At 50.1% G+C, this 27,200-nt stretch overlaps 10 protein-coding genes across 10 annotated transcripts; 5 read left to right on the top strand and 5 right to left on the bottom strand.

The window, feature by feature from the left end:
- The first annotated feature begins 2,594 nt into the window (after window positions 1–2,594).
- F5B22DRAFT_328100 (uncharacterized protein) lies at window positions 2,595–3,685 on the top strand. The gene has a single exon (XM_047970774.1). It carries the CDS (start codon window positions 2,768–2,770, stop codon window positions 3,629–3,631), a length of 864 nt encoding a protein of 287 aa, XP_047828368.1. The 5' UTR covers window positions 2,595–2,767; the 3' UTR covers window positions 3,632–3,685.
- A 1,556-nt stretch (window positions 3,686–5,241) lies between these two features.
- F5B22DRAFT_328108 (DWNN domain-containing protein) lies at window positions 5,242–7,436 on the bottom strand. Its single transcript, XM_047970775.1, has 3 exons — window positions 7,129–7,436; window positions 6,798–7,080; window positions 5,242–6,747 (listed from the first exon to the last, which is right to left on the bottom strand). The coding sequence occupies exons 1-3, from the start codon at window positions 7,298–7,300 to the stop codon at window positions 5,379–5,381; spliced, it is 1,824 nt and encodes a 607-aa protein (XP_047828367.1). The 5' UTR covers window positions 7,301–7,436; the 3' UTR covers window positions 5,242–5,378.
- An 869-nt stretch (window positions 7,437–8,305) lies between these two features.
- On the bottom strand, window positions 8,306–10,304 carry F5B22DRAFT_616899 (SUR7/PalI family-domain-containing protein). The gene is made up of 4 exons (XM_047975612.1): window positions 10,187–10,304; window positions 9,441–10,082; window positions 9,192–9,385; window positions 8,306–9,133 (listed from the first exon to the last, which is right to left on the bottom strand). Exons 2-4 carry the CDS (start codon window positions 9,615–9,617, stop codon window positions 8,596–8,598), a joined length of 909 nt encoding a protein of 302 aa, XP_047828366.1. The 5' UTR covers window positions 9,618–10,082; window positions 10,187–10,304; the 3' UTR covers window positions 8,306–8,595.
- A 794-nt stretch (window positions 10,305–11,098) lies between these two features.
- On the top strand, window positions 11,099–12,828 carry F5B22DRAFT_327855 (PLC-like phosphodiesterase). The gene is made up of 2 exons (XM_047970772.1): window positions 11,099–11,968; window positions 12,033–12,828. Exons 1-2 carry the CDS (start codon window positions 11,286–11,288, stop codon window positions 12,688–12,690), a joined length of 1,341 nt encoding a protein of 446 aa, XP_047828365.1. The 5' UTR covers window positions 11,099–11,285; the 3' UTR covers window positions 12,691–12,828.
- Window positions 12,829–13,908: 1,080 nt separating this feature from the next.
- On the bottom strand, window positions 13,909–15,602 carry F5B22DRAFT_638046 (uncharacterized protein; the record flags this gene model as incomplete). Its single annotated transcript, XM_047977530.1, has 3 exons — window positions 13,909–14,647; window positions 14,703–15,003; window positions 15,167–15,602. The coding sequence occupies 3 exons, from the start codon at window positions 15,600–15,602 to the stop codon at window positions 13,909–13,911; spliced, it is 1,476 nt and encodes a 491-aa protein (XP_047828364.1).
- A 537-nt stretch (window positions 15,603–16,139) lies between these two features.
- Window positions 16,140–17,675, top strand: F5B22DRAFT_638045 (uncharacterized protein; the record flags this gene model as incomplete). Its single annotated transcript, XM_047977529.1, has 1 exon — window positions 16,140–17,675. The coding sequence occupies one exon, from the start codon at window positions 16,140–16,142 to the stop codon at window positions 17,673–17,675; it is 1,536 nt and encodes a 511-aa protein (XP_047828363.1).
- A 484-nt stretch (window positions 17,676–18,159) lies between these two features.
- On the top strand, window positions 18,160–20,103 carry F5B22DRAFT_327812 (uncharacterized protein). Its single transcript, XM_047970770.1, has one exon. The coding sequence runs from the start codon at window positions 18,645–18,647 to the stop codon at window positions 20,073–20,075; it is 1,431 nt and encodes a 476-aa protein (XP_047828362.1). The 5' UTR covers window positions 18,160–18,644; the 3' UTR covers window positions 20,076–20,103.
- A 311-nt stretch (window positions 20,104–20,414) lies between these two features.
- Window positions 20,415–21,882, bottom strand: F5B22DRAFT_328046 (putative cell division control protein). The gene is made up of 2 exons (XM_047970773.1): window positions 21,049–21,882; window positions 20,415–20,987 (listed from the first exon to the last, which is right to left on the bottom strand). The coding sequence occupies exons 1-2, from the start codon at window positions 21,469–21,471 to the stop codon at window positions 20,517–20,519; spliced, it is 894 nt and encodes a 297-aa protein (XP_047828361.1). The 5' UTR covers window positions 21,472–21,882; the 3' UTR covers window positions 20,415–20,516.
- Window positions 21,883–23,298: 1,416 nt separating this feature from the next.
- On the top strand, window positions 23,299–24,558 carry F5B22DRAFT_649021 (isoprenoid synthase domain-containing protein; the record flags this gene model as incomplete). Its single annotated transcript, XM_047979110.1, has 1 exon — window positions 23,299–24,558. One exon carries the CDS (start codon window positions 23,299–23,301, stop codon window positions 24,556–24,558), a length of 1,260 nt encoding a protein of 419 aa, XP_047828360.1.
- Window positions 24,559–24,978: 420 nt separating this feature from the next.
- Window positions 24,979–26,949, bottom strand: F5B22DRAFT_327822 (coatomer epsilon subunit-domain-containing protein). The gene is made up of 4 exons (XM_047970771.1): window positions 26,203–26,949; window positions 25,928–26,070; window positions 25,593–25,831; window positions 24,979–25,508 (listed from the first exon to the last, which is right to left on the bottom strand). The coding sequence occupies exons 1-4, from the start codon at window positions 26,597–26,599 to the stop codon at window positions 25,400–25,402; spliced, it is 888 nt and encodes a 295-aa protein (XP_047828359.1). The 5' UTR covers window positions 26,600–26,949; the 3' UTR covers window positions 24,979–25,399.
- Between the last annotated feature and the right edge of the window lie 251 nt (window positions 26,950–27,200).

Raw genomic sequence — 27,200 nt, 5'->3', positions numbered from 1 at the left:
GGGGGCGGGGGGGGCTCCGGACCGGGGCTCCGCGCGTCCTTCGTGGTCGCCCGCGGGTGGGGGGGGGGGGGGGGGGGGGGCCCCCCCCCCCCCCCCCCCGCGTGCTCATACCAGATTGGGAAAGTAGATAGCGAGATAGACGCGGCAGATGAGAGGAAGAGGCATGAAGTAGGTAAACAGGCCCACACAATCTGCCGAGAAATGGGTTCAAGGATGCGGCATGCAAATGGTGATTACCAAAGTACAGGAATTACATGTACGCCGTGCTGCGAATCGGGGATTATAGGCGAGCTAGGTTTGACCCTGTCAGACTCAAGGTCTAGCCAGCGCAGTCTTCGAGCCCCGACTCGTTGTGCAAATATGAAATGCAGATGAGTCTTGATAGAAGCTTGGCGATGAATGTACCATTGACGAAATGTAGGGTCGTAGAGCCATTGTGATAGATTCGCCGTGGCATTACTCTATATGTATAAGTACAGTACTATGACTTAGGCATTGAAGCTATCGTTGCCTGTTCTAATCATGTGACCTGTCGAGATGAATTGCCGAATCAAGTCTCACTCTGGCAGGCAGGCACCGGTGGTTGATTACTCAGCCCGGTGACTGTTTCCCGTTTTCTGTTTTCTGTTTCGTTTCCCCTCCTCGACTGCCTTGACTGCCACGACTGCCTGCCTACATCAGGCTAGCCAATTAGAGAATAGCGCAGCCCATGCACGGTAGTGGCTGGAAAGAGCAACTCCCCCTTGCCTCTCGCCGCCTCTCTCTCTCTGCCTACATATCTAGCCTACCCATGTAAATCTCAGATTGTAGTAAGAGTTGCTCTCTTCTGCCTCACAAGGCCATTGACCACTGACATCGCAGATATGGGCCATTGCAGCACCTGCTTAGTCCGCGTACGGTGTAGCCCGAATGCCTCGAGAGAGCAAGTCCTGTTTTTCCGTGTGACCTCGTCCGCATACCCGCCGAGGCTAGATAATGACCTGCATCGTCCCGACAAGGTTGCCCACTCACACCGTCGACCAATGTCGCTGGCTTCATCGAGGTGAGGGGTGTCTTCCGTCGCCCGACTAGCGAGAGAGCCTTGAGGAATTGGGTCACCGAAGAGGGGCATCGCCATGCACTCTGATATACCGAGTACGGTAGTACTGTTCCCTGCAGGCAGTGTCTCGCTTCTTTCTAGATGGCTTCGGAAGCTTTCTGTCACATATACAAGACCTGGCAACACTGCCATTGAGCATCCGCCAATGCCAAGCTCGATGTAGACCGATCCTTATGGCAGAAAAGGCTGCTGTGTAGAAGCCAGATCCTTCAGATGAATACATGCCTTGTTTCTGATCGGAGACAAAGTAGGAACAATAATCATATCCCCCTTTCCGACCTCCATACGAAGTACTTCCCTTTTCCTCGCGTCCGTCAGCCCATTCATACCAAGTGGATAAACACATTGCGCACCAATTGAGTCGTTACGACTGCCTGCATGATCCCAACTGCATAACAAGAGTCGTTGACATCACGAGTTAGCATATGCTTGCTTACATTACATACAATTGGAATACCGCAGTCATCCCTGCCAAGGGCTTTTTATTTTCTTGATTGTCCGGCCCAAACCCACATGGCGAATGCCGTTTATCCCTCTCCATATGGTAGGTAACATTCAGCTTCCGATAGAAGAGGCCGTGAGAGATAGGTAGGGTTCCATTCAACTGTCGGCGCGGTGCTTGCTTATCCTTGCTTAACATGCAGCCACAAACCCGAGCATCGAGGTTGACAGCCGTCATTGGCGGGCACAATGCAGGCCGTGATGTGATGGGACGCAAGCTGCTGGTGGCATTGGCTCTCTGCAGATCGCCTATGGCCAATCACTGTGCGCGTCTAGACGCCCAATCATCTCCTCCCGGCTAGTTCTATCCTTGTCATCCTCCGCCAATCTGCTTGCCTATCTACCTACACTCAGTTGTGTGTGTGTGCATGTGTGCCTGCGCTTTCTACAGTACACTCTCGCAAAGACCCCTCTCGCCCTCCCTTGCTGCTATTTCTGATATCCCCCACTCATGTTGTTGTTTTTTTCCCTGCTCCCCATTACAGAGTAGAATCCATGTCTAAGGTTCCCCACTCGCACCCCACGTTGCTTAACCGCCGGACTTGCAGTACGGCTGACTTGCACCGAAGTGCTCTTCCCATTTGTGCATTTGTGTGCCTCTATGGAATTGATCTAATGACTGGTATTGGCTTGGCTGACGGTTGGGCCCAATGGGAGGGCAAATCTGTGCCATCACGATCTGAGCTCCCTGGCTTCGTCGTTAGCTCCGAACTCATGCATGGTGGAAGCTGTACCGGCAGGCTGCTGCCAACGTCGCCTCGTGTGATGGCCGCTGCAACTGGTCGTTGGGGTCGCAACCTTGGGCCCCCAAATGTATATTAGAGCCTGCCTATCCGCCCTTCTGTTTCCCTTTCCTCTCTTTCTTTCTTCGGCAAGCATCCAATACCTCAAAACTAGTTTCTTGTTTTCTCTCTCTTCCCTTGTTCTATTTTCTCTTTACGCCTGATCGAGCTGTGCTCTTTCTCGCATCATAATATTCAATTAATTTTTCACCTATACTCCAGAAAATCATACTCAATATTCACAGTTGCCGGTCAACTGCCCCCCTAATCATCACCGAATACCCCTAATAGAATCTAGAAACTAGTTTTCCTTGCTCAAACGAGTCCCTTGAATAACTCCAATTTTAAAGAAACGTCAATTTTTTGCGATAACAACACCAACATAATGGCGACCATCCAGCTGTCTTTCTCGCTACGCGTTTCTTCCGGTGTCAAGTCCGTCCACTTGCTCGGTTCATGGGACAACTACGTCGGTCAAATCCCCCTTTCCAAGGACAAGTCTTCTTCCAAGTCCGGATCATGGAAGGGAACTTTCCGATTTCAGGGCAACCTCGAAGCCGGCCAGCGCTACTGGTACTACTACATCATTGACGGCTACCACGTCTCTCACAACCCCAGTGAGCCTTCAACCGTCGAGCCCACAACTGGCCGAGAACTCAACATCCTCGATGTCCCCAAGGACAAGTCGAGCAAATCATCCAAGTCTTCCTCAAGCAAGAGCTCAAAGCACTCTTCTTCATCATCGTCCCGTGATAAGCACAGGTCCTCAAAGCGCGGCTCCCTTGCTCTTGATATCCCCAAGGGCCGCCCATTGTCAGTTTCGCAGATCGTAGCACCCAAGCCCATGTCTCCCCATGCGACCCGAAACATCCTGGACGCCGACTACTACGATGATGAGCACATTGACGAGCTGACTGCGCGCTTCGGAAGCGCTGACCTTGAGGACGAAGAATACATCACTGATTTCAGCACCTCGCCCGTATCTTCATCTGGATCGAGCCTCTCCTACCGATCTGGCAGCTCTTCGCCATCATCATCCCTTTCTGGCTACAGCACGCCCGCTTCAGACTGCAGCAGCTGCACATGCGAGCGCTACGGTATCACGCGCAAGGGTGACCGTGTCAAGATTGACTGCGGCGGCTCCCGCTGCGGCTACAGTGACGATGACAGCTCATGCTCAAGCTCCGGTGACGAGGAGGAATACGTATCGCGCTCCTCGCGCCGCAATGGCATCGTTATGCGCTCGTAAATGAGACCCTCATCTACGGCAGGCGAATGGAGAGAAATTAATGAAACCGAGGAAGAATTTTAATGATTTTGCCTTAATCTTGGGATTAGAGGACAAGGGTTTTAATATTTCATGCCCTGCCCACCCCACCACCGCTGCAACCAGCAACTGGAAGGCCGTTGATAGCAATGTAGCTTCTTGGCCGTTCGCTCATTTTACGGGCAGAGAGGGATCTTCGCAATCCCTTCGTCCTGTTGTTCCATTGCAACCCGCGCGGTTCAGCGCCGATAGGCTCTAGCGATAGGATCCCGCGAGGAACCAAGCTGGATCTTGGTCGCCCTCTGCGGTCCGACTGTGTCGCTAGATTGCTAATTATAGCCTGTCGCCACTGCGACCTGCGCGTCCAGCCCATCTGGGCCGATGCTGCGGCCCCCACGATTAGACGCGAACCCCCCGTGGGTTTAGTCTACATCGTGTGCTTGTTTCGTATGTTCTGACATACTGCTGTCTTGAGCAACCTTGGCTTGGGATCATTCTTCATTGTATATATTTATATCATCAATCACCACCCAAGCCAAGCGGAGCCAATTCCCAGCTTGCTCCGGCAACAAACCCCACGTCAAAGTGAGACCCACGGATTCCGTCCGGGCCAGCCACATAGCGCCAGCGATCTTTGAATTGGAATTTCCTAGACTTTCACTCACCAAGATCTGCTGCTGCCGCTTCTTTTAACTTGATCTGCAAGAATGGGATGGAGATGCATATATAAGCGCATTGAGAAAACTGGACAAGATTGATTGATTAGCTGCCGGATTTCCCTACCTTGGATGCTAGTTAGTTGTCTCTCTCTCACCTGCTTTTCACTCATGTCTAGATAAGTTCATAGATGACGTTTGAATCTATTTTACGATAACGAGAAAACCATCACACTCTGTTCTTAATAATTTTGTGACTTGTGATTGTTAAATGTGGAAGTACTAGGTCCTATTTAGATTGTAGGTACTGAAGCGAGTAGGTATGTCTGAGCCGGCAGTTCGGCAGTTAGCAGTCATGTGTAAGCGGGATTGGCGGAAAAGGCATGTCTCCCTTGGTAGCATGTATACGAAAAGACATTCGAGTAGGTATATTGGATGGAATTAAGTGTACATGATGGCAAGTCTCCTACAGCGCAAGAAATGACCTGGGTCACGAGACACGTGATAAACAGCTAGTACATCACAATATCACAATTTCACGCAAGTCAAACAGCGTTTACAGTTCATCATTTTATTTGGTACGGGATAGGCGGTGTTATCCCACTATGGCGTTCCCCTGACTCCCCGGCCAGGCCAGATTTCTCCCCTCCCTCCCTTCCTCCCCTCCAAACTAACGAGCAGTGGCTAGTCTGATATATGCCCTGCTGTAAACAAACACAATGTCCTCGCGTATCCGAAAGAATAATTCGCCATTTGAGCGCGGCTTGGTCCGCGGTATAAAACAAGGGAGAAAACAGCATTAAGCAGCAAACAGAATAATGTGAGAATATAAATACCCGATGCTCGGAGCGCGTCAGGGTATTCAGTTTTGAGATTGATGTGTATGGTCATGTCCCTTCCCGTCTTAAACGCCAGGCGCCTGTGGCATCATTATCCCCTTGGGATCAGTCGTGGTTGCCTCCTTTCGTTTACCGCCGAAACGCCGAATAAATGCGCATCGCTACTATTATACATGGATGGAAAACGTGATGATATGCATGTCTACAAGAGAATGGTCGAGAAGCTATGCAAGATTATAGTTCTCTATAGTCGCTGGGTCGCACTCTGCGCTGTCGGTTTTGGTGTCGTCCAGGATTGACAGGTTTCCGGAAATAGGCTTCATCATCGTTGTTAGGCGTCGTAAAATTGGGTCGGGGCTGTTGCTGGTTGCTGTTATTGTTGTTGTTGTTGTTGAATCCATTCATGCCCCCGTTCATATTCATGAATCCCACGTTGTTCATACCGCCACCATTCATGCCGAAATTCCCGCCGAACATGCCGTTCATCATTGCGGGATTGAACGGTCCACTCATACTCATCATAGGGTTCATCATCGGATTCATGCCCATCATGCCCATGTTCATATTAGGTTGACCAAATCCATTCATCATGGGGAAAGGCATCATGTTGGGCATTCCGCCCATCCCATTCATACCAGACATCATATTTTGCATTTCTTTGGCCTCTTGAGCACGTTGCATAGCCTTTGGCGCCTTAGGAATTTTGGGGTTCTCCATTAGTTCATCTGCTGGTCTCTTCTTGATCGCAAGTTCCGTAGTCTTAGATGTGTCATTAGGTTCGGCTGAAGAGCTAGGTGTGACAGTGGCCTTTGTTGGTGCGTTCGGTGATTGAGGTTTCACTTCGCCATTCGCTGGTATAGCTTTCTCTGGGGTGGGAGGAGGCTCAGTCTTTGTGGGAGCTGATTGTACTGCTTCTTTCTTTTCACCAGGGGATTGTGGCTGAGATTTGACTACCGGCGGACTAGACGAGCGTTCTTTCACCTTTGATGTCTCTCTTTCTTTAAGAAACTCCACAATCTTTGCGGAAGCTTCGTCATCAGACTTTAGATCATCAATGAGCACTCCATCAGTCTGGCATCCAGGGCAGATGAAGTCGCTTTCGATCAGGGCATTAGTGATGCAGTCATTGCAATACGTCTTCTCACAACACGGTGTCTTCATTGGGTCTATGAACATCCTGTTGTCGATGGAGCACAATAATCCTCTCTCTTCTAGCTCCTTGTCCTCAGCAGAGGCCGCCTTTTGTGCCTCGGCCGACGACTTTGTCTTGGCTTGGAATTGTTCCCAGCTTGCTTTGTCAGGTTCAGCAATCACAAATTCGCCATCTGCGTTAACCATCAAACCTGAAGGGGGCTTCACTTCCTCGCCATCAGCACCAGTTTGCTGCAGTGCTGACTTATCCACTGTCTTAAGAAACGAGCGAGGGATGCCCGTGGTCCGTTTGACCCGAGGGCGGTTGTCGAATTCAGGATTGTCATTCGTCGGGCATAACTGAATCCAGTGACCTTTCTGCCCGCAGCGGTAGCAGATATATCCGTTTGGAGGTTCATGATCGGGAACATTTGCAGGTTTTTTGGCACCTGGCTTATACACTGCCGTTTTCCTACACCCAATGTTAGTGCTTGAATGTAAATGGATGCATGTGATACTTACGTAGACATTTCTTCTTGTTGTGCGGTCCATTGGTCAGATTCGGCCTGAAACATTGCCATCATCTTTTCCTCCTCAGTTAGAGCTGTGCTCATCTGTGATAGGCCTGTCGTTGCGGGCTTCGTCACTTTCGTCGTGGCTTCTTTGCGACCAGAGTTTTTTGCACTCGATGGCATTTTCCCCGAAACATAGCGAGCTGCGCGACCAGCACCAGGCTTCTGTGGGGGTAAACGACGTGCCACAACAGTGGTGGACCTTGGGATAATGGTAGTATCGTCATCATACTCTATAGAGAATTAGTAGGCTACAACATAGAATCACGGGCAAGACATACCTTCACTACCATCATCTGTATAGATGGCGAGATCAAAATCTGTGCCATCGCCTAGACCACTTTTGATGATGATATCACGCTTGAGCTCAAATACTGAGATGCCAGTGCCATCGAACTCAACCCTTGTCGGCTCCTTTTGCGACTTGAACTTGAAGAACACAGAAGAAGTCATGGTGAATTATCCTAAATGTTTTGTGATTTATACTACTGTTGGGGTAAGACTGGTGAAATTGGGGCTGGGAAACCGCAACAACTATGATACGACGACGTAGAATGGCTAGATAGTTAGTTAAGTCGCTCAAATATTGTTGGCACTTGTACGGATGGAGTCGTTGCGCAAGCTAGTAAGTTTTGATAAACTTGTGGTGTGTGAAATGAGGGTATGCAACTGCGTAGTCTCTGCGCGCGGTATTTTGTTTCTTAAGAGCTCGCTGGCAATATGACATGAAGGGATGGGTATCAATTTCTGATTGTACTTCAAGAACAATGAGAGTTCACACTCTGAATAGAAGAAAAAGGAGGAATGTACAAAGCCACGGGTGGGTGAAGCCACCAGGTCAGCTCGATGAAGAACGAAGAAAAAGGCAAATTCCCTCTAATCCCAACAAGCCACACGAGGCGAAAATGACACCACAGCACCGCAAGAATCTCGTCTCCTATGTAGTCCGAGACCTCCCACCGTACCCTATGGATGCTATCACAATGCTCACGCACAATCGCGAGGAATCGGCCGAAAGAATGAGCGCGCGTTACTCTTCACGTATAGTAGTGGCTGCGCGCCAAGATGCGACCGGAGCCCACAGGCAACTACCGACTTGGGCCGCTCTGATCGGAGACGAGAGAACACGAGGCGGGTGGATCGTCAGATAATTGAAGAACGCACACTACTCGACCGATAGGAGGAACGATGTCGGTTAGCCTTGTACAAACGGTGCGATGGTCGGAAGAAAGGTGTCGTTGAGGAAAGATTCATAAACGAGTTGGAGATGGAGAGAGAAAGAGGGATGGCTGACAGAGGATGGAAGGAGGAGCGTGCTTTGAAGTAGTCAGACGCGCTAGGGCCAGAATTAGATATATCACGTGATTACACGGGTGAGTTGGGCAGATCACTGCCAGTTGCGCTGCAGCTGCCATAATGCCTACCTATGTAGGTGCGGACTCCAATGGTAAATGCAATGTATTGTTCATTCATTCATTTATTCACGTGCCTGCAATTATTTAGCAACTTATAAAGAAGTGCTTTGTATGCTATCAACCCAAATCTATTGTTATATCTTTGTCCAGTTCATCTCCTACTAGTCACGCCAATGTTATCATTAGTAAATAGGAGTTAGCTGTGTGAATATCCTGAAGTCCTCCGAGAAACGAATGAAGACCTGCTTAGGAGTTTGGAATGTTTATTCAGAATTGTCATCATGTTCAATCTCAACATCTTCCCGTCTATATACGCCGAATCTTGTATATCGACTAGCTAGCAGGACTAGCAGGGCTAGCAGCTTCCTGCATCTCTCGTCCTCTCTTGCGGCCAGTCCGCAAGTCTCGGCGCGATGTGCAGCAACAGCCTAATCCGGCATGGAATATGAAGGCAAGTAAATTGAAACCAGCTGCTGTCCATTGGAATGCCAGCATCTGGGTCCCAAGTGAAGCCTCCACACCAAGATCCGGTTGAGAGTTCAATGCTGCGCGGAATACGTAGGCGATCACGGTGCCGAGGATGGCACCGACGACAACGACCAGAGCTGAAAGGCCAGAGAGCAGCCCGACTGGAAGGCTCCACCACCTCGAATAAAGGACGATTGGTGTGATGATCAGTAGGACTCCATCCAATATGAGGCCACCGAAGAAGAACCCGAACATGATGTGAAAGGCAATGCGAAGAATGTTAAGGATGTCATTGACCTCCGAAGGGAGCGCGATAGAGGCGCCCGAAAGAAGCTCGCTCAGGATAATCTTAACGGGATTGAACCAAAATGCGAAATTCGGTTTCGAACACTTAGTGATTCCACTATCACTACGTTAGTCCACGTCGTACTTGGGCCACCACCATATCTGCAGTCACTTACTGGCCATCGTTATACCCCTCGCAGAAATTCCATAGGCCTACTTGGTAGAAATCATGAAGCCCTAGGGTTCTAGCGACTGAGTTCTGAAGTGTCAACCCACTGGGCGCCGCTTGGGGTAGGATATTGCTGAGATCTAGCTTGAAGCTGTATGTATCCCTTAAAACTGGTTTGTCGCTTGTGTTTCCAATCTCGACCTGCGTCCGTCGTTAGTCTACTGGGCTACTTGGAGCAAGAGGGGGCCTGCCTCACCAAGATTAAGAAGATTATGGCTAAGAGGTAAAAGAATGCCACGATGCCGATGGTAGTGCGTCTTGTTCGTGTCGCTCTCTTGAGCTTTGCTTCAACCTCTGCGTTCACCGGGCTCCCACTCTCCTTATCATTTTCTATAACGTTCGGTGACTTGTGACGTTTGCGAAATAGCGCCATGGTGGGCTACTCCGAGCAGTCGGCCCCCTCGAGCTTGCAACCGCGAATGGCTCGGCTTCGGTCTGAATTTCGAATCTCTGAGCCTCCTTACGAATTCAAAATGGTGAGAGGATATTGTGGTGTATTCTTTTGTTTTGTTTTTTCACATTATCGACGCCATTCAGGAGGGGAACGAACATGGGTTGATGCAATGGATGTCGCGCCAAACACCCAGACCCTGATCTGAAAATACCTGGTTGAAATGGATGACATGGTGATCAACGGACTACCATGGCCATTACGGACTAACTTAATTGTACGAAACCCTCTTACTCATGATGGATGTACATGGAGGTACCTGGCCTCTCACTCGTGTACACTCCCTGTTCAGATGTATGTAATCAGGGATGTAGTGGGCTGCAGGTGTACCTGATCAGCCTCCTCAAAGCGATAATCGTCATCACATATTACAACCTAAGCAGATACCTACCCAAGTAAGCACGAAGTCTACCATGCGCCACAGTAGTCTGCTGGACTTTATTTCCTTGATTGGGAGGGTGAGATGTGAACGTAATGTATTCTAACCTTACCTGATTTTTGCGCCGTAGAGCTCGAAAGTGCGTTAAGGTACCTAGGTAGGGGAAAGCAGTTTCAAGAAGTGCCGTGCTTCTACATATCTCTATGACTTGAATGACTTCGAGTTGTTTTGATGATACGGTACCGGTAACATATGCCCAGCTTCAGCACCGCCTTCAGCTAGGTAGCAGGGTCAGACAGGGTAGATCGGCCCCCGGCAGTGGATGCCTAGCCACTAAGTCTAGAGCCTCGTAAAAGATTGCCGCAGGGGATTACAGGGCATCTGCGGGCCCCGCTATGAGCCAATCGCAGCGAGCACCAAAGGGAGACTGACGTAAGTGGGCGGAACCCCGAAAAACCTCGCAGCCGATCCTAGCAGATCCTAGTAGATCCCAGCGACTGGCTTCGTTTGCTGACGCGTTTACTCTCTGCACATCGTGCTGGCGAGCTGGGAATCTGCTGGGAACAAGCATGAGAATCAGCAGCACAGCACACACAGCACACACAGTACCTACCACAACACAGCCTTCGTCGCATTACTCACTAGCAGAAGGACTAGCCGCGGCACTTTCAAGCTCAGACGTCGGCCGGGGTCAGCGATCCACCCGGAAGTACTCAAATGTACTCGTAGTCACCCCCTTCTGCGCTTCTGCGCTTCTGCGCTTCTGTGCTTCTGCTGCGCCCTCGTCGAAATCAACGGCTAATATTGCCGACAGTCTGTCGCTGGAAAATCATTAGGTAAGTCTACGTGGTCACCAGCTAGACTAACTTACGGTAGGATATGTATGGTGAGTATGGCATGTGTACGTACACATAATTGGTCTCGCAGATAGTGAACGTTAAGTGCCAAGTGACCCAACGACTACCACATCCGGTTCAGTCAAAGTCCTGTTATGAAGTCACGAGCGGGCTTCGTCTTTTGGTCGTTCCCGTATCCGCCAACCAGCTTTACACTCATTCCCTGAGAGATACGATCTGGTACTGTTCCTCGCATTTATTGCTAATCGTCACTCTCGTTGAAGCGACTGTGCAATATGCCAAACACTTGATCCAAATCCCTACCATATTGATTTCCGTTCCACCAGTTCACCACCGTTCGCTGTTTAACTTCCAATGGCTTTTCGGCTAGGAGCGTGGTGGCTCCTCGCTGTTGCGGGCACGCTCGCTCAGATCACCATCACCGACGACAGAACAACGCGGACTGACTCGACTCTGAGTTTGACCGAGGGCACTACACCCACGAGCCTCTATCAGTCCTATACATCTCAGCGAACACAAGAAACCGATAGCTTCGCGTCCTTCTCGGATAGCACCGGCTCTGTTATTACAGACAATAGTACACAGTCGATAACAACTCACTCGACATCCAGCAACTCACTGACGCTCCTCAACGGTTCAAACAAGCCGGCAACAACCGGTATTTCCGGAAACGCCACGTCGACAATATCCTCGGCGCCTGCTGCAACAAACACGCGGCCCTGTAACAATTACCCCGAGTTCTGCGATCGTAAATATAGCAATATCACTGAGGTCGCTTGCCACAACTCGCCATTCATCACAACGAACAACATTGCCGCGAACCAACAATATGGTGTAACGCAGCAGCTAGACGATGGTGTGCGCTTTTTGCAAGCGCAAATCCAGTGGCCAAGCAATGATACCAAGCCGCACTTCTGCCACACAAGCTGTGACATTCTAGATGCTGGTCCAATCACAGACTGGCTGACCAAGGTGAAGAATTGGGTTGTCGACCATCCTTTCGACGTTGTCACTATTCTCCTGGGCAATGGAAACTAGTAGGTCAATTTATCTTCGTTCTTAGTACTACGTGTGTAGATGGCCTTTGCTGATCATGAATAGTTCGACACCTGACCTGTACGTGCCATACATTGAGCAGTCAGGCATTCTGCGATATGTATATACACCTCCCTACGCTCCAATGAACTTGAGCAGCTGGCCAACCTTGACCGATATGATCTTGGCTGGTGAGAGGGTGGTCATGTTTATGGACTATATGGCCAACCAGACGGCATATCCCTGGCTTCTTGACGAATTCTCCCAGATGTGGGAAACGCCTTTCGATCCGATCGATACCACCTTCCCTTGCACGGTACAACGGCCACCTGACCTCGATCCGAATAGTGCGAACAATCGGCTTAGCCTCATTAATCACAATCTCAATACCCAGCTCTCAATTTTGGGCGTGGACCTACTCGTCCCTGCTCGCACATCACTCAACGTCACAAATAATGCAAATGGAACTGGTAGCCTTGGGCTTTCCGCCGAGAAGTGCCTCAGGCAGTGGGGTCGCCCACCAAACTTTCTCAATGTTGACTACTACAACTATGGAGGCTTCCCAGGCTCCGTCTTTGAGGTCGCCGCTCAGATGAACAACGTTACATATAAGCGACCGTGCTGCGGTGTGCCAGCTAATAGTGGTGCGAAGGGCTTTCCCAGCCGAGGAGCCAACATAATGTATCCTCTAGCGGCACTGGTATTAATCGGCTTATCCATGTAAATAAATATATTCGCGATCGATAATACTTTAGAATTTGTTTTATGCTTCAGCGATAATAGGTACTTAGGCATCGGACAGCCGATGGGAATGACTGGCATGTAGAACAATACAACAAGATAGAACTTTCATTTATTTCTTTTCCATTCTTGGTTGAGCATTATATTATTCATTTTTCAGTAGTCCGTCCACCACCGTCCGTATCCTTCATGTTGAGATACTCTTTTGGGTGCTCTTTCACCGTTCGGAATGGCATGTTGATACTCACCTGGTCGTATGTCCATGCCCGAAAAGCTAAATGAAAACGCATGGGTCAACGTCGAATCCGTAAGGAAGGTACAAGGTATCGCGCTATTAACACCGGAGGAGATTGTAAGAATCTCTTTTCAACACGGTCGCCTCACCTGTACACCTCTTCAGTCAACTGATTGAAATTCCAAGTATTCTGTCGGTTGCGGTAGACATCTGAGTTATATTCTTGCCGCGAAGAGATATTTCTGAAACCATTCAGAGACAGCATTTATCGCAAATAAACCATTACGAGAATCGTCGCCGCAGACCTCAGAGCGAGAAGTGCCCTTCTTGTGGAACTGCTTCTGAGACATACTATGGAGTTCCTCTATCCCCCCATCGGCGACAATATCCGAGAACAAGGCCACTGTGGCTAATACCACCAAGTCATTCTCGACTTTAGTGAGCGATCACTGTCATGAAGGGGGCACCTAGTTTGCGTAGCACTCGATGGTCTGGGTATATAAAAGCCCATATGATGTCCTTACTGAAGAGATACGTGATTTATTCTTCGGCTCCCTCGTGATATTTCTCTTTGGAGCTTATGAGAAGACACCGTCGTTTCTTGTGGGTGTTGGAGCAATGGCCCAGTCCATGTAGTATGCAACTGGGTTTGAGCCCATTTTTCGTCCAGGATGCGCTGGTAGACCCCCTGAGCCACGGCTCTCATACCATTTCTACAGTTATAACATCGTTCAGTGAAGTGATAAGGCTTAATGGTCCCAGAGAGACGTGGAATCCCTGGTTGTCCATGGGAACCGAGACAGGGCTGAGGATTGTAAGGGGAGAAATTTTTAGTGTTGTCTTCAATCTGATATTTGAAACTCACATGGCTGAGTCCACCTCCAGCTATCTAGTGAATGACCCAGAAAGCGAGGACATTCAACCCTTGTCTATAGAATTAAGGGGTATATCCCAATCGGTCGCTATCTAACTGCTCCAATCACCATTGGACATTAAATCCGGCAGCACGCCAGTATCTTGCTTCTTCAATTCGCTTTCGACATCCCAATCCTTATACACGTGTCCCTTGGGCAGATTTGTGTTCTCAAACGGTGCGCCCGTCTGCAGATGATCGAGCGCGGCTGTGAACCGCTCCTGGGCATATGTCTCCGGATTATGTTGCCAAATCCAGCGACCAAGACGAAAGACGTTCTCGAACGGATTTTTCCCCTCGTCGAGAAGACTCATATCAATGTGATGTAGTGTATGGCGTGTTACGATGCCTAGCTGCTGGATCACCGACACGCGCTGGTATCGCAGCTTCGTGTGCACTTGAGTTGCCCATGGCACACGGCCTTTGCCGCCCTGGTGGAGGCATTCCGCGAGTGATATGCCGTCTTCCATTGCTTGTGTAGCTCCATTGGCCGATGATGGCAGAAAAGCGTGTGCACTATCACCCAGCTGGATGATGCGACCTCCTTGAGACGCCCATACGGGTTGGGGGTCACGCCACGTAAGCTTCCAGTCGATAAGGGTGTCTGCAGGTACTTGCTTGACAAAGTCCATGATCTCGTCACCCCAGTTGGTGCGCTCCCTAAGTATCGCGACGAGGTCCTCGGCTGGGATGGTGTTGCTCCACGATTCTTTGGCACTCCCGTCTTCCTTGTGCGTAAATGCAAGGCCTACTTTCTCGTGTGTAAACAGCGTTATGAGGTGCATGTCTTTGCTGCATGGTACATTAGTGATCGCTTTTGTGTCGACTTCACACTTGTTTTACTCACCCAGCGTAGGTGCGAACCTCGGGGGTTTGCCCGGGCTCAAGTAAAAGCTTAGCCCCTTTTGAGCCGGACGCAATGAGACTGGGACTGAATGCGCCTCTCATGATTGCGTATCCACTATCCACGAAAGGCACTCGACGGCCTGTGACAATTTCATGAGATTTGGTACCAATGCCTTCAGCAGCGACGACAACGTCACCTGTGAAGACTTCACCACTCGCCGTTAGGACACGGGCCTCTCCGGAAGAACTGTCTTCTTCATAACTGATGGTCTTACGGCCGTAATGGATTGAAATACCTAGACCTGTAAGGCTCAAAGTCAGTTAAGCTCACCATGAGCGCTACTATGATTTCTAGGATTAATATGAAGAGCTTCGAGATGACATTCCAGCCCATATGGCAATTGTTGCCCTCTTATGTAGAATTCTTGAGATATAAGAGAATATAGATTGAGTCAATTGGCTTACGATTAATCTGGTCTTCCATCATATGAATAATCTCGGGACGGAGCTTGATGAAACCAACAATTGGAACATCTTTGGCAGCATGCGGCGCAGCTCCAGGACGATTCCATTCAGGAAATTCGCTAACGAGCTTATTCCCAGCTGGATCACACCACCATAAAGGTGAATTCCACGAACTCGCATTATATTCAGCAAGCATCTTGGGATAATAATGCAGTGTCGACAGTGCGGAAGGGCCAATGACGAAGAAGTCGCCCAGAGTGGACGGGTTGTCGTTCTGCTCTAAGATCTCAACATCGTTGCCCTTGCGCCAGCATTCCAGGGCAGAGAACAAACCGCCTATCCCAGCGCCAGATATAATGACTTTGATGCCCGTACGAGGATAACGGCAGATGCCGTCAACGGTTTCGACTGTGTCTGAATATGAGGGTAGAGTCATTGCGACGTTGCCAACTGCAAGAGTAGGAAGAACAATGGTAACGAAGCGTTCAGCAAAGTTGACGCTTGCTGCCTTTGCTATGAGAATATGAGCGTGTGCAAGTATAAATGCTAGAGGGCCCCGAATACATGATGCTCGGTATGCCAGATATATATAGACATCGTGTTTGACGAGGGCTGCTGCAAGCCAGCCCCGGCTTTCCCGCAGTATGGCACCCGCCGAACTGTACCATCTTAGAAGTCCACTTAGCAAAAATTGAATCCAAATTTGAAACCTCTAATTGAAAGCTTCTTCGAGGGCAGTAGGTAAACCCGCTCAATGCATGACCAAGGATTCGTGGTATGGAGGGTCTATTAGTGGAACATGGGGTGCCATACCGACCCATTGAATTACATAAGCGACGGCGCGCGAACTAGGGAGATATCGACTTTGGCCAATGTCGACAATCGCAGGCTTATTGACCAGCCCATTACTGATGTGCCAGACTCTCTGCCGATATTGAGAGTGCGTGACTGTCTGTTCTCTGTATATGGCATGATGACTCGATCCGTCAAGCCGCCCCTATCGAACTCGGATGCCGGTCTGGGCGGACTGTTGACCCATCTGCCGGACTATGGGGTTGTGATTTGCAAGACTTGTCGATTTGCTATCCAGCCTAGTGCTTTTTCTAGTCATCTCCAAAACCATCATATCTTACGCTCCAAGCGTCGTGATATACTAGATCAGCTGCGTTCGCTGCGCTTAACGCCGCCTGAGCGCGTCGGCGTTCCAGCCTCAGACTCGCGACCCGTTCCGAACTTGCCGATTCTCTCCGGCTTCAAGTGTGATGCCGCCGAATGCAGTTATGCCTGCACATCCGTCAAACGCATGTGTCAACACTGGAGTGATATCCACGGCGAGCCTAACTCAAAGGCCATAAGATACCGTGGCGCGAGATTGCAGACATTCTTCAGGGGAAACAAAATCCGCTATTTCGAGGTCGAGGGGCCGAAACACTTGCAATGCTGGACCCAGAAAGAAAGTCAATTGGCCTTCAAGAAAATCAACTCATTGTCGCCAAGTGACTTAGTGGACAGGGTCCCGGAAGATATCCAAGCACCACTCTTAGATCACCGGTCTCTCCTGTATATGCATCATTACACGCGGCATTCAGGTTTGTTTCTTAACAGGGGTAATGAGAGCACGGAATTCTGGGTAGACACAATCGTCCTCGAAGCTGAAAAGCACCCGTTTCTGATGTACAGCCTGCTATGCATTTCGGCCATCGAAAAGGCACGTAAGACTCCCAACACTGACGAGAGACGCAATCACTTGCAGGCGTCTGCCTCTTATTGCGCCGGCGCAATATCAGGATACCGCACTGCTGTGTCATCACCAACAAGAGAAAATAGTAATGCGATCGTAGCATGCAGTCGACTTCTTGGTCAACAAGAGGCAGTACGCGACCTAATCAGATTTCAAGATAATGGTAATCATCACTTCACAATAGATGACATTATCGAACACCTCGTGCTACTTCGGGGTTGTACCGACTTGATGATACAACTGCAATCTACCCTGCCACCAGACTCACTCTTTCGTCTTCCTGATAAGGTCAGAATTGGGCTAAGGGCAATTGAGGAACATGATACCAACACCATGCTTTCGAATCCAGGCTTCATTCCCGCTGATACTTGGCTGGTTCTCAATATGCTCGAAGCTAGATTGAAGGCTGCCGGACTGCTGCCAGCGAGTGAGGCTCCTATGATAAGACGTGCTATAAACTTGCTCGCCTATGCGACAGCACAGGCGTATGGCGCTCAAGACGACGAGGTCGGCTGGGCAGGCTGGAATGCCGTTGAAGGCTGGCTTCGCTCGCCTCTTATTTCCGAGGAGCTCCTCCCCGCCATGAGGGGGCTCCGTCCCTCTGCACTCATTGTGTTCATCTCTTGGGTAATGATCCTACTCACAAGAATAGAAGGGACATATGACTGGATGGCAGGCTTGTCTGCGTGGTTTGTACGAGTTGCAGTCCGAGTTGCAGATAATACACAAATGGAAACTCTGGCGAAGCAGCTGTACCAGTTCGATTGAACTAAGTGCTCATTAGAATGATGTAGCAAAGCTTCAGCGCCCACTAGCCCAGCTACGACAAGGATCTATTGAGGTTAGCCATATGCCAACAGAACACCCACGATCATGGACGTATCAGACACAGGTAAAGACGGAATATCGCAGCCCATGCCTGAGGCAGCAGTTTTAACATTCATTTTATTTCTTCTTGTTCTTGCCCTCAACCCAAATTCCACCCAGTGTTCATTTTATGGGCAACAGAGCCCGCAGAGGGGGGTTTTGGGGGGTTCTTGATTCGGATTGGTCTAGACGCCGCTTTGGTGGAGGTGGCGTTATGTAGCACAACTCGCTGCATATCGGCGAAGTTCTGTTAGGAGAAGGGTGCAAATGATACGCATAATCACATGAACAAAAAGAAAGATGTCACTGAGAAAACAAGAGCATCTCTTTCATTTGTTGAAAATCATTGGGTTTTGCATTTGGAATTGTCGCACGTAAAATTTTCTCCTCCCGCGCTGACTTGGAAAAGCCAAGGGGAGCTTTCGACAGGGCCAAGTCAGGTCGCCGATGAGCCCGACCTACGAAGTAAGGGTTGCTGCATGTAACCGCAACCCTCCTCTCAACAGGATGCTACCCTTTCTTACCAACTGCCGCCCGCGGGTCCGTGGGCATATTCCGCACAGATGGCTGGCGGGCTGTGGCTCTCTCGTCTGACTGCGAAATACATAAGCCAGGCTGTGCGGACGGGACCAACAGCCACTTCAGCTTTCCTTTCTGTCTCCCCAATGGGTCGGCTCAATTGAGAACCAGAGTGTCCGACGGGTATATTCTTCGCAGATGCGCATCCATCGCTTTTCTCAGTAGTATCGATGGGATACTGATGTACCGTTCCTGTCTGAACTCCGACCCCGCCCTGCGTTTCCATGTCGAATCATCAATACTAGTGATAAGGCTAGGATCCTGTGGTATACCCCCTCCCTCAATCCTCCAATGGCGGCGTCTCTGTTGCTGCCCTTAGCATTCCTCTCCATAACTCCCGCTCTCAGCGCCGTGCCCCGCCCCGGCGCGGTCGACGATGCGACACTCCTCCCCTTCGCCGGCTTCGCGCCGCGCTGGTATGATACAGAAGGCATGCCGGCGGTGCCCGTTAGTCCTAACCCGCGACATGCTGTGCTAGGCGGCCTCGTGGCAAGAGATGCCTCAATATGCGACCCGGGCTTTCACAGTTGCGTGGAAGCGAACGGGCCGGCGACATGTTGTCCGAACGATAGGTACTGCTATCTAGACGAGCATTGGGAAACGAAGTGCTGTCCGCTCGGCGTGAAATGCGACGGCTCGCTGTGCGCGGCCGATGAACTCTACTGTAACCGGACGTCGTCGACAACTATCCCCGTAACTACCACCACGGGTCGAGGGAATGACAACACTGTAACATCTTTCGTTTCGTACACGACCTTCGCGGCGTGCTGTAACCGTGCGTGCTCTGGGGAGCGGTTCTCATGCGAGAAGGCGTTCGGCGGCCAATGCTGTTCCTACGGGTTCAAATGCGCGTCTATCGGTTTATGCATTGCGGACCCGGTCCAGTCCACAAGCATATCGGCTTCGACCACGGCCCCTGATTTCCCGCCCGGATGCACCACCTCGCAGTTCTCATGCGCAGAGACGGACGGTGGCGGGTGCTGCAACACAGGATCCATCTGTACCTACCAGACCATCGGTGCTACTACGTCTAAGGTATGCGCGCTGGACCCGTCGTTTACGAGTAGCAGCGGCGGGCTCCCGAGTGGTGCAAAAGCGGGCATAGGGGTCGGCGTTGCAGTGGGGGCCGCGACCGTTATCGCAGCCGTGACGTGGCTGTGTATCCGACGACGCCAGAAGCGGTCAGGGACTACTGGGACGAACGCCTCGGCGCACGAGATGCGGCAGAGCATGGGGGCTGGCGGAACGGAACGCGAAGACGCAGGTGACTCGCTCCTCGTAGGCATTATGACACCGGGGCGCTCGCCGCTCACAGAAAGGGGCACCGACTGGGCGCCTTCGCACGAGCAAGAGCACGGACGCTACCACTACGGCGATGTGAGAGCGGGCCCTTACAGGGATCGAGAGGGCGACGGGCAGATGCCGCCCAACCCCAGTCTTGCTACCACCCCTCCCGCGGGCTCAGTACCAAGTGATGGTGGTGGCCGGTTTGCTGCCTCGATGCCGTTTGGTCCTGATCACATAAGGATACCGGTGGAGATTGGTGGGGCCGAGACGCAGAAAGAGATGGCAAGGAGTGAGGGAAATGGGCGCGTAGAAGAGATGCCAGGTAATCAGGGAGACTCTCCCGAGGGTCGGTTTGAACTTATGGGAAGTCTGGGAACGCCGTCGCCCTTGAATCCTGATGGAGAGGTTAATCCCATGGATAAGGGACCGAAGTGATACAGATAGTAATGTGATGAGAAGATAAGATATCGGGGGAACGTAGCGAATCTTTCTCTAATGTATTATTTTGGGCGGGTTGTATCTACAACAACACACCCACAGCTTCAGACGAGCGCAAAGCAAATAATCTGAAAAACATGTAACTCTATCGCTCTGCCTGTTACTTTTCTGACTTGTATGGAACATCAACCCAGCAACAAAACTTAGAACAACTCCTATTCGCCGAAACACCATAACAAAACGCCAGCCTACTAGTCTCGTGAGACAATATGCACAATATGATCGTCGATCTGACGATGATTCTCAGATCCAGTCTGTTTCCTAGCGCTTCAAGTGCAATGAAACCAAAGATAGCGCCAAGCGAAACAAATAAAACATCCAAACCAAATGGAATTAGAGATACAGCTCCTAGCCATATCGTTGGCAATATGCGCACATTCAAGAAACAACGCCGTTGAACAAGGTATTTTGCCGTAGATCCTTAACCAACTCCTCGACGCTATTAAGATGTCGGCCTAGCAAGGCTTGTTTCTCTTCTTGGGTGCGGGTGCTACTCTCGCCAGCGGACCGCGGTCGGCCGTCCTCGTCTCTGCTGCCGCCGTTTGAAAACGCTTTCGCGAGCTTGCTGGGACTGCGCTGTAATAACCCTGGCACAGAGTCGCGGGATGCCGCGCTCGGGATCGATGGAGTCTCGGGCATCAGGTAGAAGTAGAGGAACTCAATGAGCTTGAGCTTGACATCGCGACTAGTGCCTCGAGAACGAAAGAGCGAGGTCACGGCAAGTAGACCATCGAGGCTCTCGAATGTTCGCGTATTTTGGGGCGTGTCAATTAGCGCCGTAACGAGTGTGAGGAGAGTGGCTGATTGAATGGCTGGACAGAAATCGGGTTCAATGAGGTCGAGGAGGAGCTATTTCAGACGAGTTGTTAGCGATAACTGACTTTGCCTAAAAACATAGAAGGACCCGTACATTCATATACATCTCTCGTGAGAACAGGGCTTTGCTGGGCGGATGGAGCAGCATTACTCCCTGTATAAGATCCAGCGCATTCAGAATAAGCAGGTCGTTTGATCCATCACCGCCCTTTGCGAGTAGACGGTCAAGCGTGTTCACAAGTCGAACGGCAACATTCCATTCAAAGCCCTCCTGTAGCTTGAAGAATTCGTAGAAAGCTGGATCATCGGCAAGTTCGCTGAGGTTTTTGTAGTTGGGAGGCGATTCCTGTTCCTGTCCTGGATCCCTAGCCATGGAGGCGCGGCGGTCCCTGCTCGTCTCCTGTCGGGACAGACAAATGTTGGCTAGAAGGCCTTCGACCTGGCGTAGACCTTTTCGAATCTTGCCGTTATCGTATGACGATAGATTATCGAATGCAAGAGAGAGTAGGTTCTCCATGTTGAGTTGGTAGTGACTTGTTGATTTTCTAGAAAGGTAATGAATTGTACAGGGAAAAAAAGGGTAAAATGCCAAGATGAGCTGCGGATCAGTCACCGGCGAGACTGTTAATACAAGTAGAAAGAAGGGAAGAATATGAGGGTATCACGGACAAGTACCGAAGTTCCTGAGAGAAAGCATGGGGAAAGCTGGCGTCGAGATTCGAGATGTAGGAGCTGGCGGACCGTTTGCATGAAACAGCTGGTTAACACAGCAACGGTTTATGCACCCCGTGCACTGGGAGCTGCCATAAAACAGCTCTGCCGGCACAAAAGGACACTAAAATGCCCCGCTGATCCGCCGACGTGGGGTACTTACATTAGCGTACAATAGGCCTTGTTAGCCACTGTACGGTACTTAATCAAATACCATGCCTTTTGCGAGATTTCCCATCAATTCTAATCATCATCATCCCTACGTGTATGTATATGGGTCTTGTTAGCAGCTCTATGGTTGATGAAACTGTGCTGATCCTGCTCCAAGTAATGACGTGTTTTGGAACAGTATATACTTCAATAGGGAGATCTAGAATAACTCTCCTGATGTACGTCTCTGCTGCTTCAGGGTTGGTTTAGGGTCTTACATGTATGTTCGCTGTTCCAACAATCCCTCACCAGAGATTGCTTTTTTGAAAATTACTTTTCTTCAGACTGTTAGTTATCTCCTTGAAGCCGTGCTTTGAGTGTCGTATCCTGCGCAACATCGGCAATGATTATGGCCAGTCTGTCGTCGCTGGTGCTACTTTCGGGCCAAGGAGGGGGGACGGCCGGCATATGATTTGCTCACCACTCATCATCAGTCGCCGGTCCGGTGCCATGTCAGAAGATTAAGTAGGTAACAGGTAGGTACTTCAGTAGGCAGCTTGCCGATTCAGACTAACCTGTAGGTATATATTATTGGGATCCTTCTTTGTGAAACGCCGTCGGTCATCTCTACCTTTCGCCTACACGATCCCCGCCGCGTGTCCTTCTCCAAATCTCAATCTTCATTCTTATATGAAAAGCTACTTTGGAAAAGCTACAATATATTAGCCCTAGTTCGCGTAGTTGTGGCCTCATTAGTACTTAATCATCCCGCTGCGTCGGCTAAGACACTTGATTCGCCGCCTGTCTCCGCCGCACCGCTAATATCGCGGCCTCTATCACATGCCTTGACATCCCAGTTGCGACATTCGGCTTGGTGGCTTGGATCGGCTGCAGGTACTTGCTAGAACAAGCAACCCACAATCAGCCAGACTCATGACGGCATTGACTGCAAGTTGCTCGATAAATGCCAACCTAAGATCTGGTCATTGCGGAAAGCGGCCTGTCTAAGTGGGAACGAGGGAGTCTTGGTGCTTTCTAAACCCCGCCATTCTAAGGCGGCTGCCTCGGAGCCTGTGATGGTGGCGGATACGTTGTAGGTAAGTATCTGTCTGACCTGCATGCCAACCCAGACTCGGGCATTATCGTGGTCGCATTGGCTCACCCACTATCTAAAGCCTCCATTTCTACTCCCTTCTCCGGGTTTGCTGTTATGAGGCAAGGCAGCAGCTACACCTCGTCGAGTGAGACCAGCTCACATTGCAAACTTCCTTCCTAGGTATGTACCTACCGACATAGGTATGCAGATAGATAAGTACTTACATAGTACCTACTTATAACATCAGGATGTGCTAGGTATCAGGCTAGGTACCAGCTACCTCACTAGACCGCGTGGCCTAGCAGCCCACCCAAGTATTCGGATCAGGCACGATACCAACACCCAAGCGCAGTTAGCCGAATCGCAACATATAAGGTACGATCCATGATGGCTGCGGCCAACATCAACGATGGCATCCACGCCCACGGCAGTGGCCCCAACGCTTCTACTATTTCTACTACTCTGCCCTCACCCAACCGCATTCCTCCCAGGACCTCTTCTACCAACTACACATACAACGCACTTGCACCCCCTGCCAGGTCCGTTCTTCGACCTGTTCTAGAGTCCGACTGGTTAGCACAAAGTACTCATACTCACAGTCATTCTCATCCTCATTCTGATACTCACGCTCATACACATCGTGATAACCCTTCCACCTCGCATCTTACCCAACAGCACTATTCTGACACCATGACGTCTGCCGACTTTCGGGATCCCTCGCGGTATGCGACAGAGGATTTCGACTACCTCGCACGCAAGACGTGGTCTGAGAAGAAGGAGAAGGTCGTCCTGGCTCCTTTCAACTACCTGCTGAGCCAGCCAGGGAAGGACATTCGTTCCAAGCTCATCAGCGCCTTCAACACCTGGCTTAACGTGCCCAAAGAAACACTTGATATCATTTCCAATGTGGTAGCTATGCTCCACACGGCGTCATTGCTCATTGACGATGTCGAGGACAATTCTGAGCTGCGGCGAGGGCTACCCGTAGCGCAACACCTGTATGGCGTAGCACAGACCATCAACTCCGCCAACTGTGTATATTTCCATGCGCTTCGGGAACTTTCGAAACTCAACAATCCAATGGCCACGGCCATCTTCTGGGAAGAGTTGATCAACCTCCATCGCGGGCAAGGGATGGATCTGTACTGGCGAGACTGTTGTATATGCCCTTCCGAGGACGAGTATCTGGAAATGGTGGGCAACAAAACAGGTGGACTTTTCCGACTAGGCATCAAACTTATGCAGGCTGAGTCCAAGGTTAAGATTGACTGCGTGCCACTAGTCAACATACTGGGCATCATATTCCAGATTCAAGACGATTACCGTAATCTAATGAGCACCGAATATGAAGGAAACAAAGGCTATTGTGAAGATTTGACAGAGGGCAAATTCTCATTTCTCATCATTCACAGCATACGTGCCGATCCACTTGATCAGCGTCTCAGCAACATATTGAGGCAGAAAACGACGAGCCACACGGTCAAGAAGTACGCTGTGGATTACATGAAAAGTACCGGTAGCTTCGAGTATACCAAGAAGGTCCTCGAGGTACTCATCGAGCGGGCAAAAAAGACCGCGGACGAGCTAAGCAGCGATGGACAGAAGAATAATGAGATCTATGAAATATTAGATAAGCTCACAGTATAATGCCTCTTCTCCGCCCTACGCGTTCTCGAAGCTTGATGCCGAGTTTTGGCATGCCAAAGCTGTGAGTCGATATCGCAGGTATCAGCCAGGACAGAATTGCCAGGAGTCTCACTAAGAATATCGAAAGAAAAATCCCACCAAAAGAAGAAAAACATCCTCGATAGAATTTTCGTCATCCAGGAGTCGCGTGCTTACTGGCGGGGAAATGTATAGGAAGGAATACCCTTTTCTTTTTTGGTTTTTCTCCAGCAGTTGCGAAATGTTCAAGGCGTGGAATTGGATTTTGGGCGATTACCTTCTCCCGATAGGATCACAGGTTAGGTTTTACTTTCATAGGCTTAGCATTAATAAATGAGCGATGAGCGAATGAATTACTACATTTACGACTTGGCTTCAGCTCATATATTAACATCTAGCTGCCCAACCGGTCCTATGCCTGTAACAGTGGTCTCGTTTTCATTGTGAATACACTTTGTGACATGTGAAATGGCATTGTTGATAAACTGCTCGAAATTCATGTCTAAGATCACGACGCGTTTACTACCAAATGATGGATCTACCTAACCAAAAGTATGAATAAGGTAGTGTAGTAGATGTAGGGCTGAGGGGCTATACTACCGCCAAACTCCTGCCAGTGCTGGATTCTTCAACGTGGCTTTCCCTCCCTTTTCAATAAGCTGGTATCCCGGACCGCACTTGATCGCTTTTCACCGGAAATGCTTAACACGTCTAAAGGTCTATTGGGCGAAGCCAGTAATGCCTTACTATCATAACGTTATCTCATCCCTTTGCTGTATTTCATTTCAGAATTTCCGTTTTCTTATTGTTTCATAGCCGCTCTTCACGCCGTAACCTTAGCGCTAAATTTCGAGGCAGACTTGTCGAAGAGGTCGCTCTTCTCCTCGAGATCTGTGAGCAAAGCGTGGCGAGGCGCCGTCTGTTTCAGGGAACTGTATTTTCAGGGATCTTGTCAGTCTATAGCTGTGCGACTTCTGCGCAAGGGATGATGGGGATGGAAAAGGGATATTGCGTACCTGGTAAGCTCTGTGGCGTCCTTGCCCGTAATAACTGTCAGCACCATCAAGTTCGCTATAGCATCCGCGTGGTCGGGCTGCTTCTGCAGTGCCTGCTCGAGAGCAGCTTGAGCCTCTTCCACGCGGCCGAGGTGGATCTCACAGATCGCTTGCGAGACGAGAGTTACGAGCGATGATGTTGCGGGGGCTTGGGCTAGTTCTTCGAAGACATAGAAGGCTTGTTGGTATTTCTCGCCGCCCTATAGAAGAGGAGATATGGTCAGGCTCTGGGGTTCAGTTCGGGATGAGATATAGATAGATAGGTAGGTGGGATGTAAGAGATTGAGTAATCCTACCTGCCGCAAGCCGACCCATGACTCTGCAAGGTTCACTAAGAGACTATCCTGAGCCCATCTCCGCGCGGCTGTTACTTCTTTGATCGCGAGATCTGTGCGGTTTTGCTGGAGGTGGATTTGTACGATAAGTGCTGCGGCATCAACTGTACGCGAGTGAAGTGTTAGTCGTATTTGTTCGCAAGCTTATTTGGCCCATGATGGAAAATCTTGCTCTTCCCATGCGAATAAGTCTTCTCCAGCTGTATAAGAGCCAATGATGAAAGACATGTACTCACGACTACCTGAGTGCTTAGACAGGAGCGCAAGCGCCTCATCCGACTTGCCAGCTGCCTGCAACACGATACCTCCGAGAACCTGGACGGTCTGATTGTCACTCTCGGACTGCGCTAGCTTCTCAATGGCCTGCGCGGCCTCCTCTGTCTTGCCGAGAGCAGACTGTGCCAGGGCAGCCACGGCAGCGAACTCAGGCTCTGATGTCTCGCCCTTCACATCAGCGAGCACCTCCTTAGCCTGCCCCAGTGCAATGCGTGCCCTCTGTATAAGGACTCGCGCGGGGACCTCGTTCTCGGCTGATAATGATGATGTGTCAAAGTCGACGACCTCTTGGTACTGGCCCTGGTGGAAATAGTTGTGGATGTTGATTAGCTCGCCTTCGGCCGAGTAGGGATCCATGATGGGCAGATGGTCTGGGTCGTTTCGTTCGATGCGTCAGGTGGGATTGGATTCCTTATCTTGTGAGGGTATGATGCGATTCGCTTTGTGTACGTCTGATGATTAGGTACTTTCGAGTTCCTATGAATTAAGGGGAGGATTCGAGCCGCTATACGTTGTGTAAACCATCTGGACAAGCTATCTCATCTGTACACCGTGGAGCTACGTTGGTGGGATGTCAAGCCGTGCCAGCTGTCAACATCAAGTTGCGGCCCGAACCGGCTGGTGACAGAGCAATGCTGCATTGAACAGCTAGCTCAGGCTGCCCTATCTAGACACTCTAGTACTGGATCAATTGAGGTTTGTCAACAGTCCTATATTCAGGTATTATTCTTTTGAATACAAGTTCATGGCACTGAGGGCGCCGAACTCGCCATTTTCAGAAATCTCGGGCTAAGAAAGGTATGAAGCAACACGAGTAGTGTTGAGCACTGCAGCTACCTTGCGGTGTGTTGCAATTCCCCAATAGCTCCAACTACCCGCAGATTACATGAATCCCCTCTTGGAACTAATAAGTTGTGAGAAAAACGAGGAGCGCCATATTCTGTCGTCAGTGTGTGAG

This window comes from Xylaria bambusicola (genome assembly GCF_022495145.1).
Source record: "Xylaria bambusicola strain CBS 139988 unplaced genomic scaffold F5B22scaffold_39, whole genome shotgun sequence".
Taxonomy (NCBI): Eukaryota; Fungi; Ascomycota; class Sordariomycetes; order Xylariales; family Xylariaceae; genus Xylaria; species Xylaria bambusicola.
The sequence above is the reverse complement of the archived record's forward strand: the minus strand, read 5'-3'. Positions and strand labels throughout refer to the sequence as shown.

Excerpts from the sequence above, each read along its gene's own strand:
- F5B22DRAFT_327822 (XM_047970771.1), bottom strand. The coding sequence starts at position 26,599 with ATGGATCCCTACTCGGCCGAAGGCGAGCTAATCAACATCCACAACTAT. Across the intron at positions 26,071-26,202 it reads GTCTAAGCACTCAGGTAGTC|TTGATGCCGCAGCACTTATC; the intron begins GTGAGTACATGT and ends ACTCGCGTACAG. Across the intron at positions 25,509-25,592 it reads GACGCCACAGAGCTTACCAG|TTCCCTGAAACAGACGGCGC; the intron begins GTACGCAATATC and ends CTGAAAATACAG.
- F5B22DRAFT_327812 (XM_047970770.1), top strand. The coding sequence starts at position 18,645 with ATGGCGGCGTCTCTGTTGCTGCCCTTAGCATTCCTCTCCATAACTCCC.
- F5B22DRAFT_327855 (XM_047970772.1), top strand. The coding sequence starts at position 11,286 with ATGGCTTTTCGGCTAGGAGCGTGGTGGCTCCTCGCTGTTGCGGGCACG. Across the intron at positions 11,969-12,032 it reads CTCCTGGGCAATGGAAACTA|TTCGACACCTGACCTGTACG; the intron begins GTAGGTCAATTT and ends GATCATGAATAG.
- F5B22DRAFT_616899 (XM_047975612.1), bottom strand. The coding sequence starts at position 9,617 with ATGGCGCTATTTCGCAAACGTCACAAGTCACCGAACGTTATAGAAAAT. Across the intron at positions 9,386-9,440 it reads CCATAATCTTCTTAATCTTG|GTCGAGATTGGAAACACAAG; the intron begins GTGAGGCAGGCC and ends CGACGGACGCAG. Across the intron at positions 9,134-9,191 it reads GAGGGGTATAACGATGGCCA|TGGAATCACTAAGTGTTCGA; the intron begins GTAAGTGACTGC and ends ACGTAGTGATAG.
- F5B22DRAFT_328046 (XM_047970773.1), bottom strand. The coding sequence starts at position 21,471 with ATGGAGAACCTACTCTCTCTTGCATTCGATAATCTATCGTCATACGAT. Across the intron at positions 20,988-21,048 it reads CACGAGAGATGTATATGAAT|CTCCTCCTCGACCTCATTGA; the intron begins GTACGGGTCCTT and ends CGTCTGAAATAG.
- F5B22DRAFT_328100 (XM_047970774.1), top strand. The coding sequence starts at position 2,768 with ATGGCGACCATCCAGCTGTCTTTCTCGCTACGCGTTTCTTCCGGTGTC.
- F5B22DRAFT_328108 (XM_047970775.1), bottom strand. The coding sequence starts at position 7,300 with ATGACTTCTTCTGTGTTCTTCAAGTTCAAGTCGCAAAAGGAGCCGACA. Across the intron at positions 7,081-7,128 it reads TACAGATGATGGTAGTGAAG|AGTATGATGACGATACTACC; the intron begins GTATGTCTTGCC and ends AATTCTCTATAG. Across the intron at positions 6,748-6,797 it reads CAACAAGAAGAAATGTCTAC|GAAAACGGCAGTGTATAAGC; the intron begins GTAAGTATCACA and ends CATTGGGTGTAG.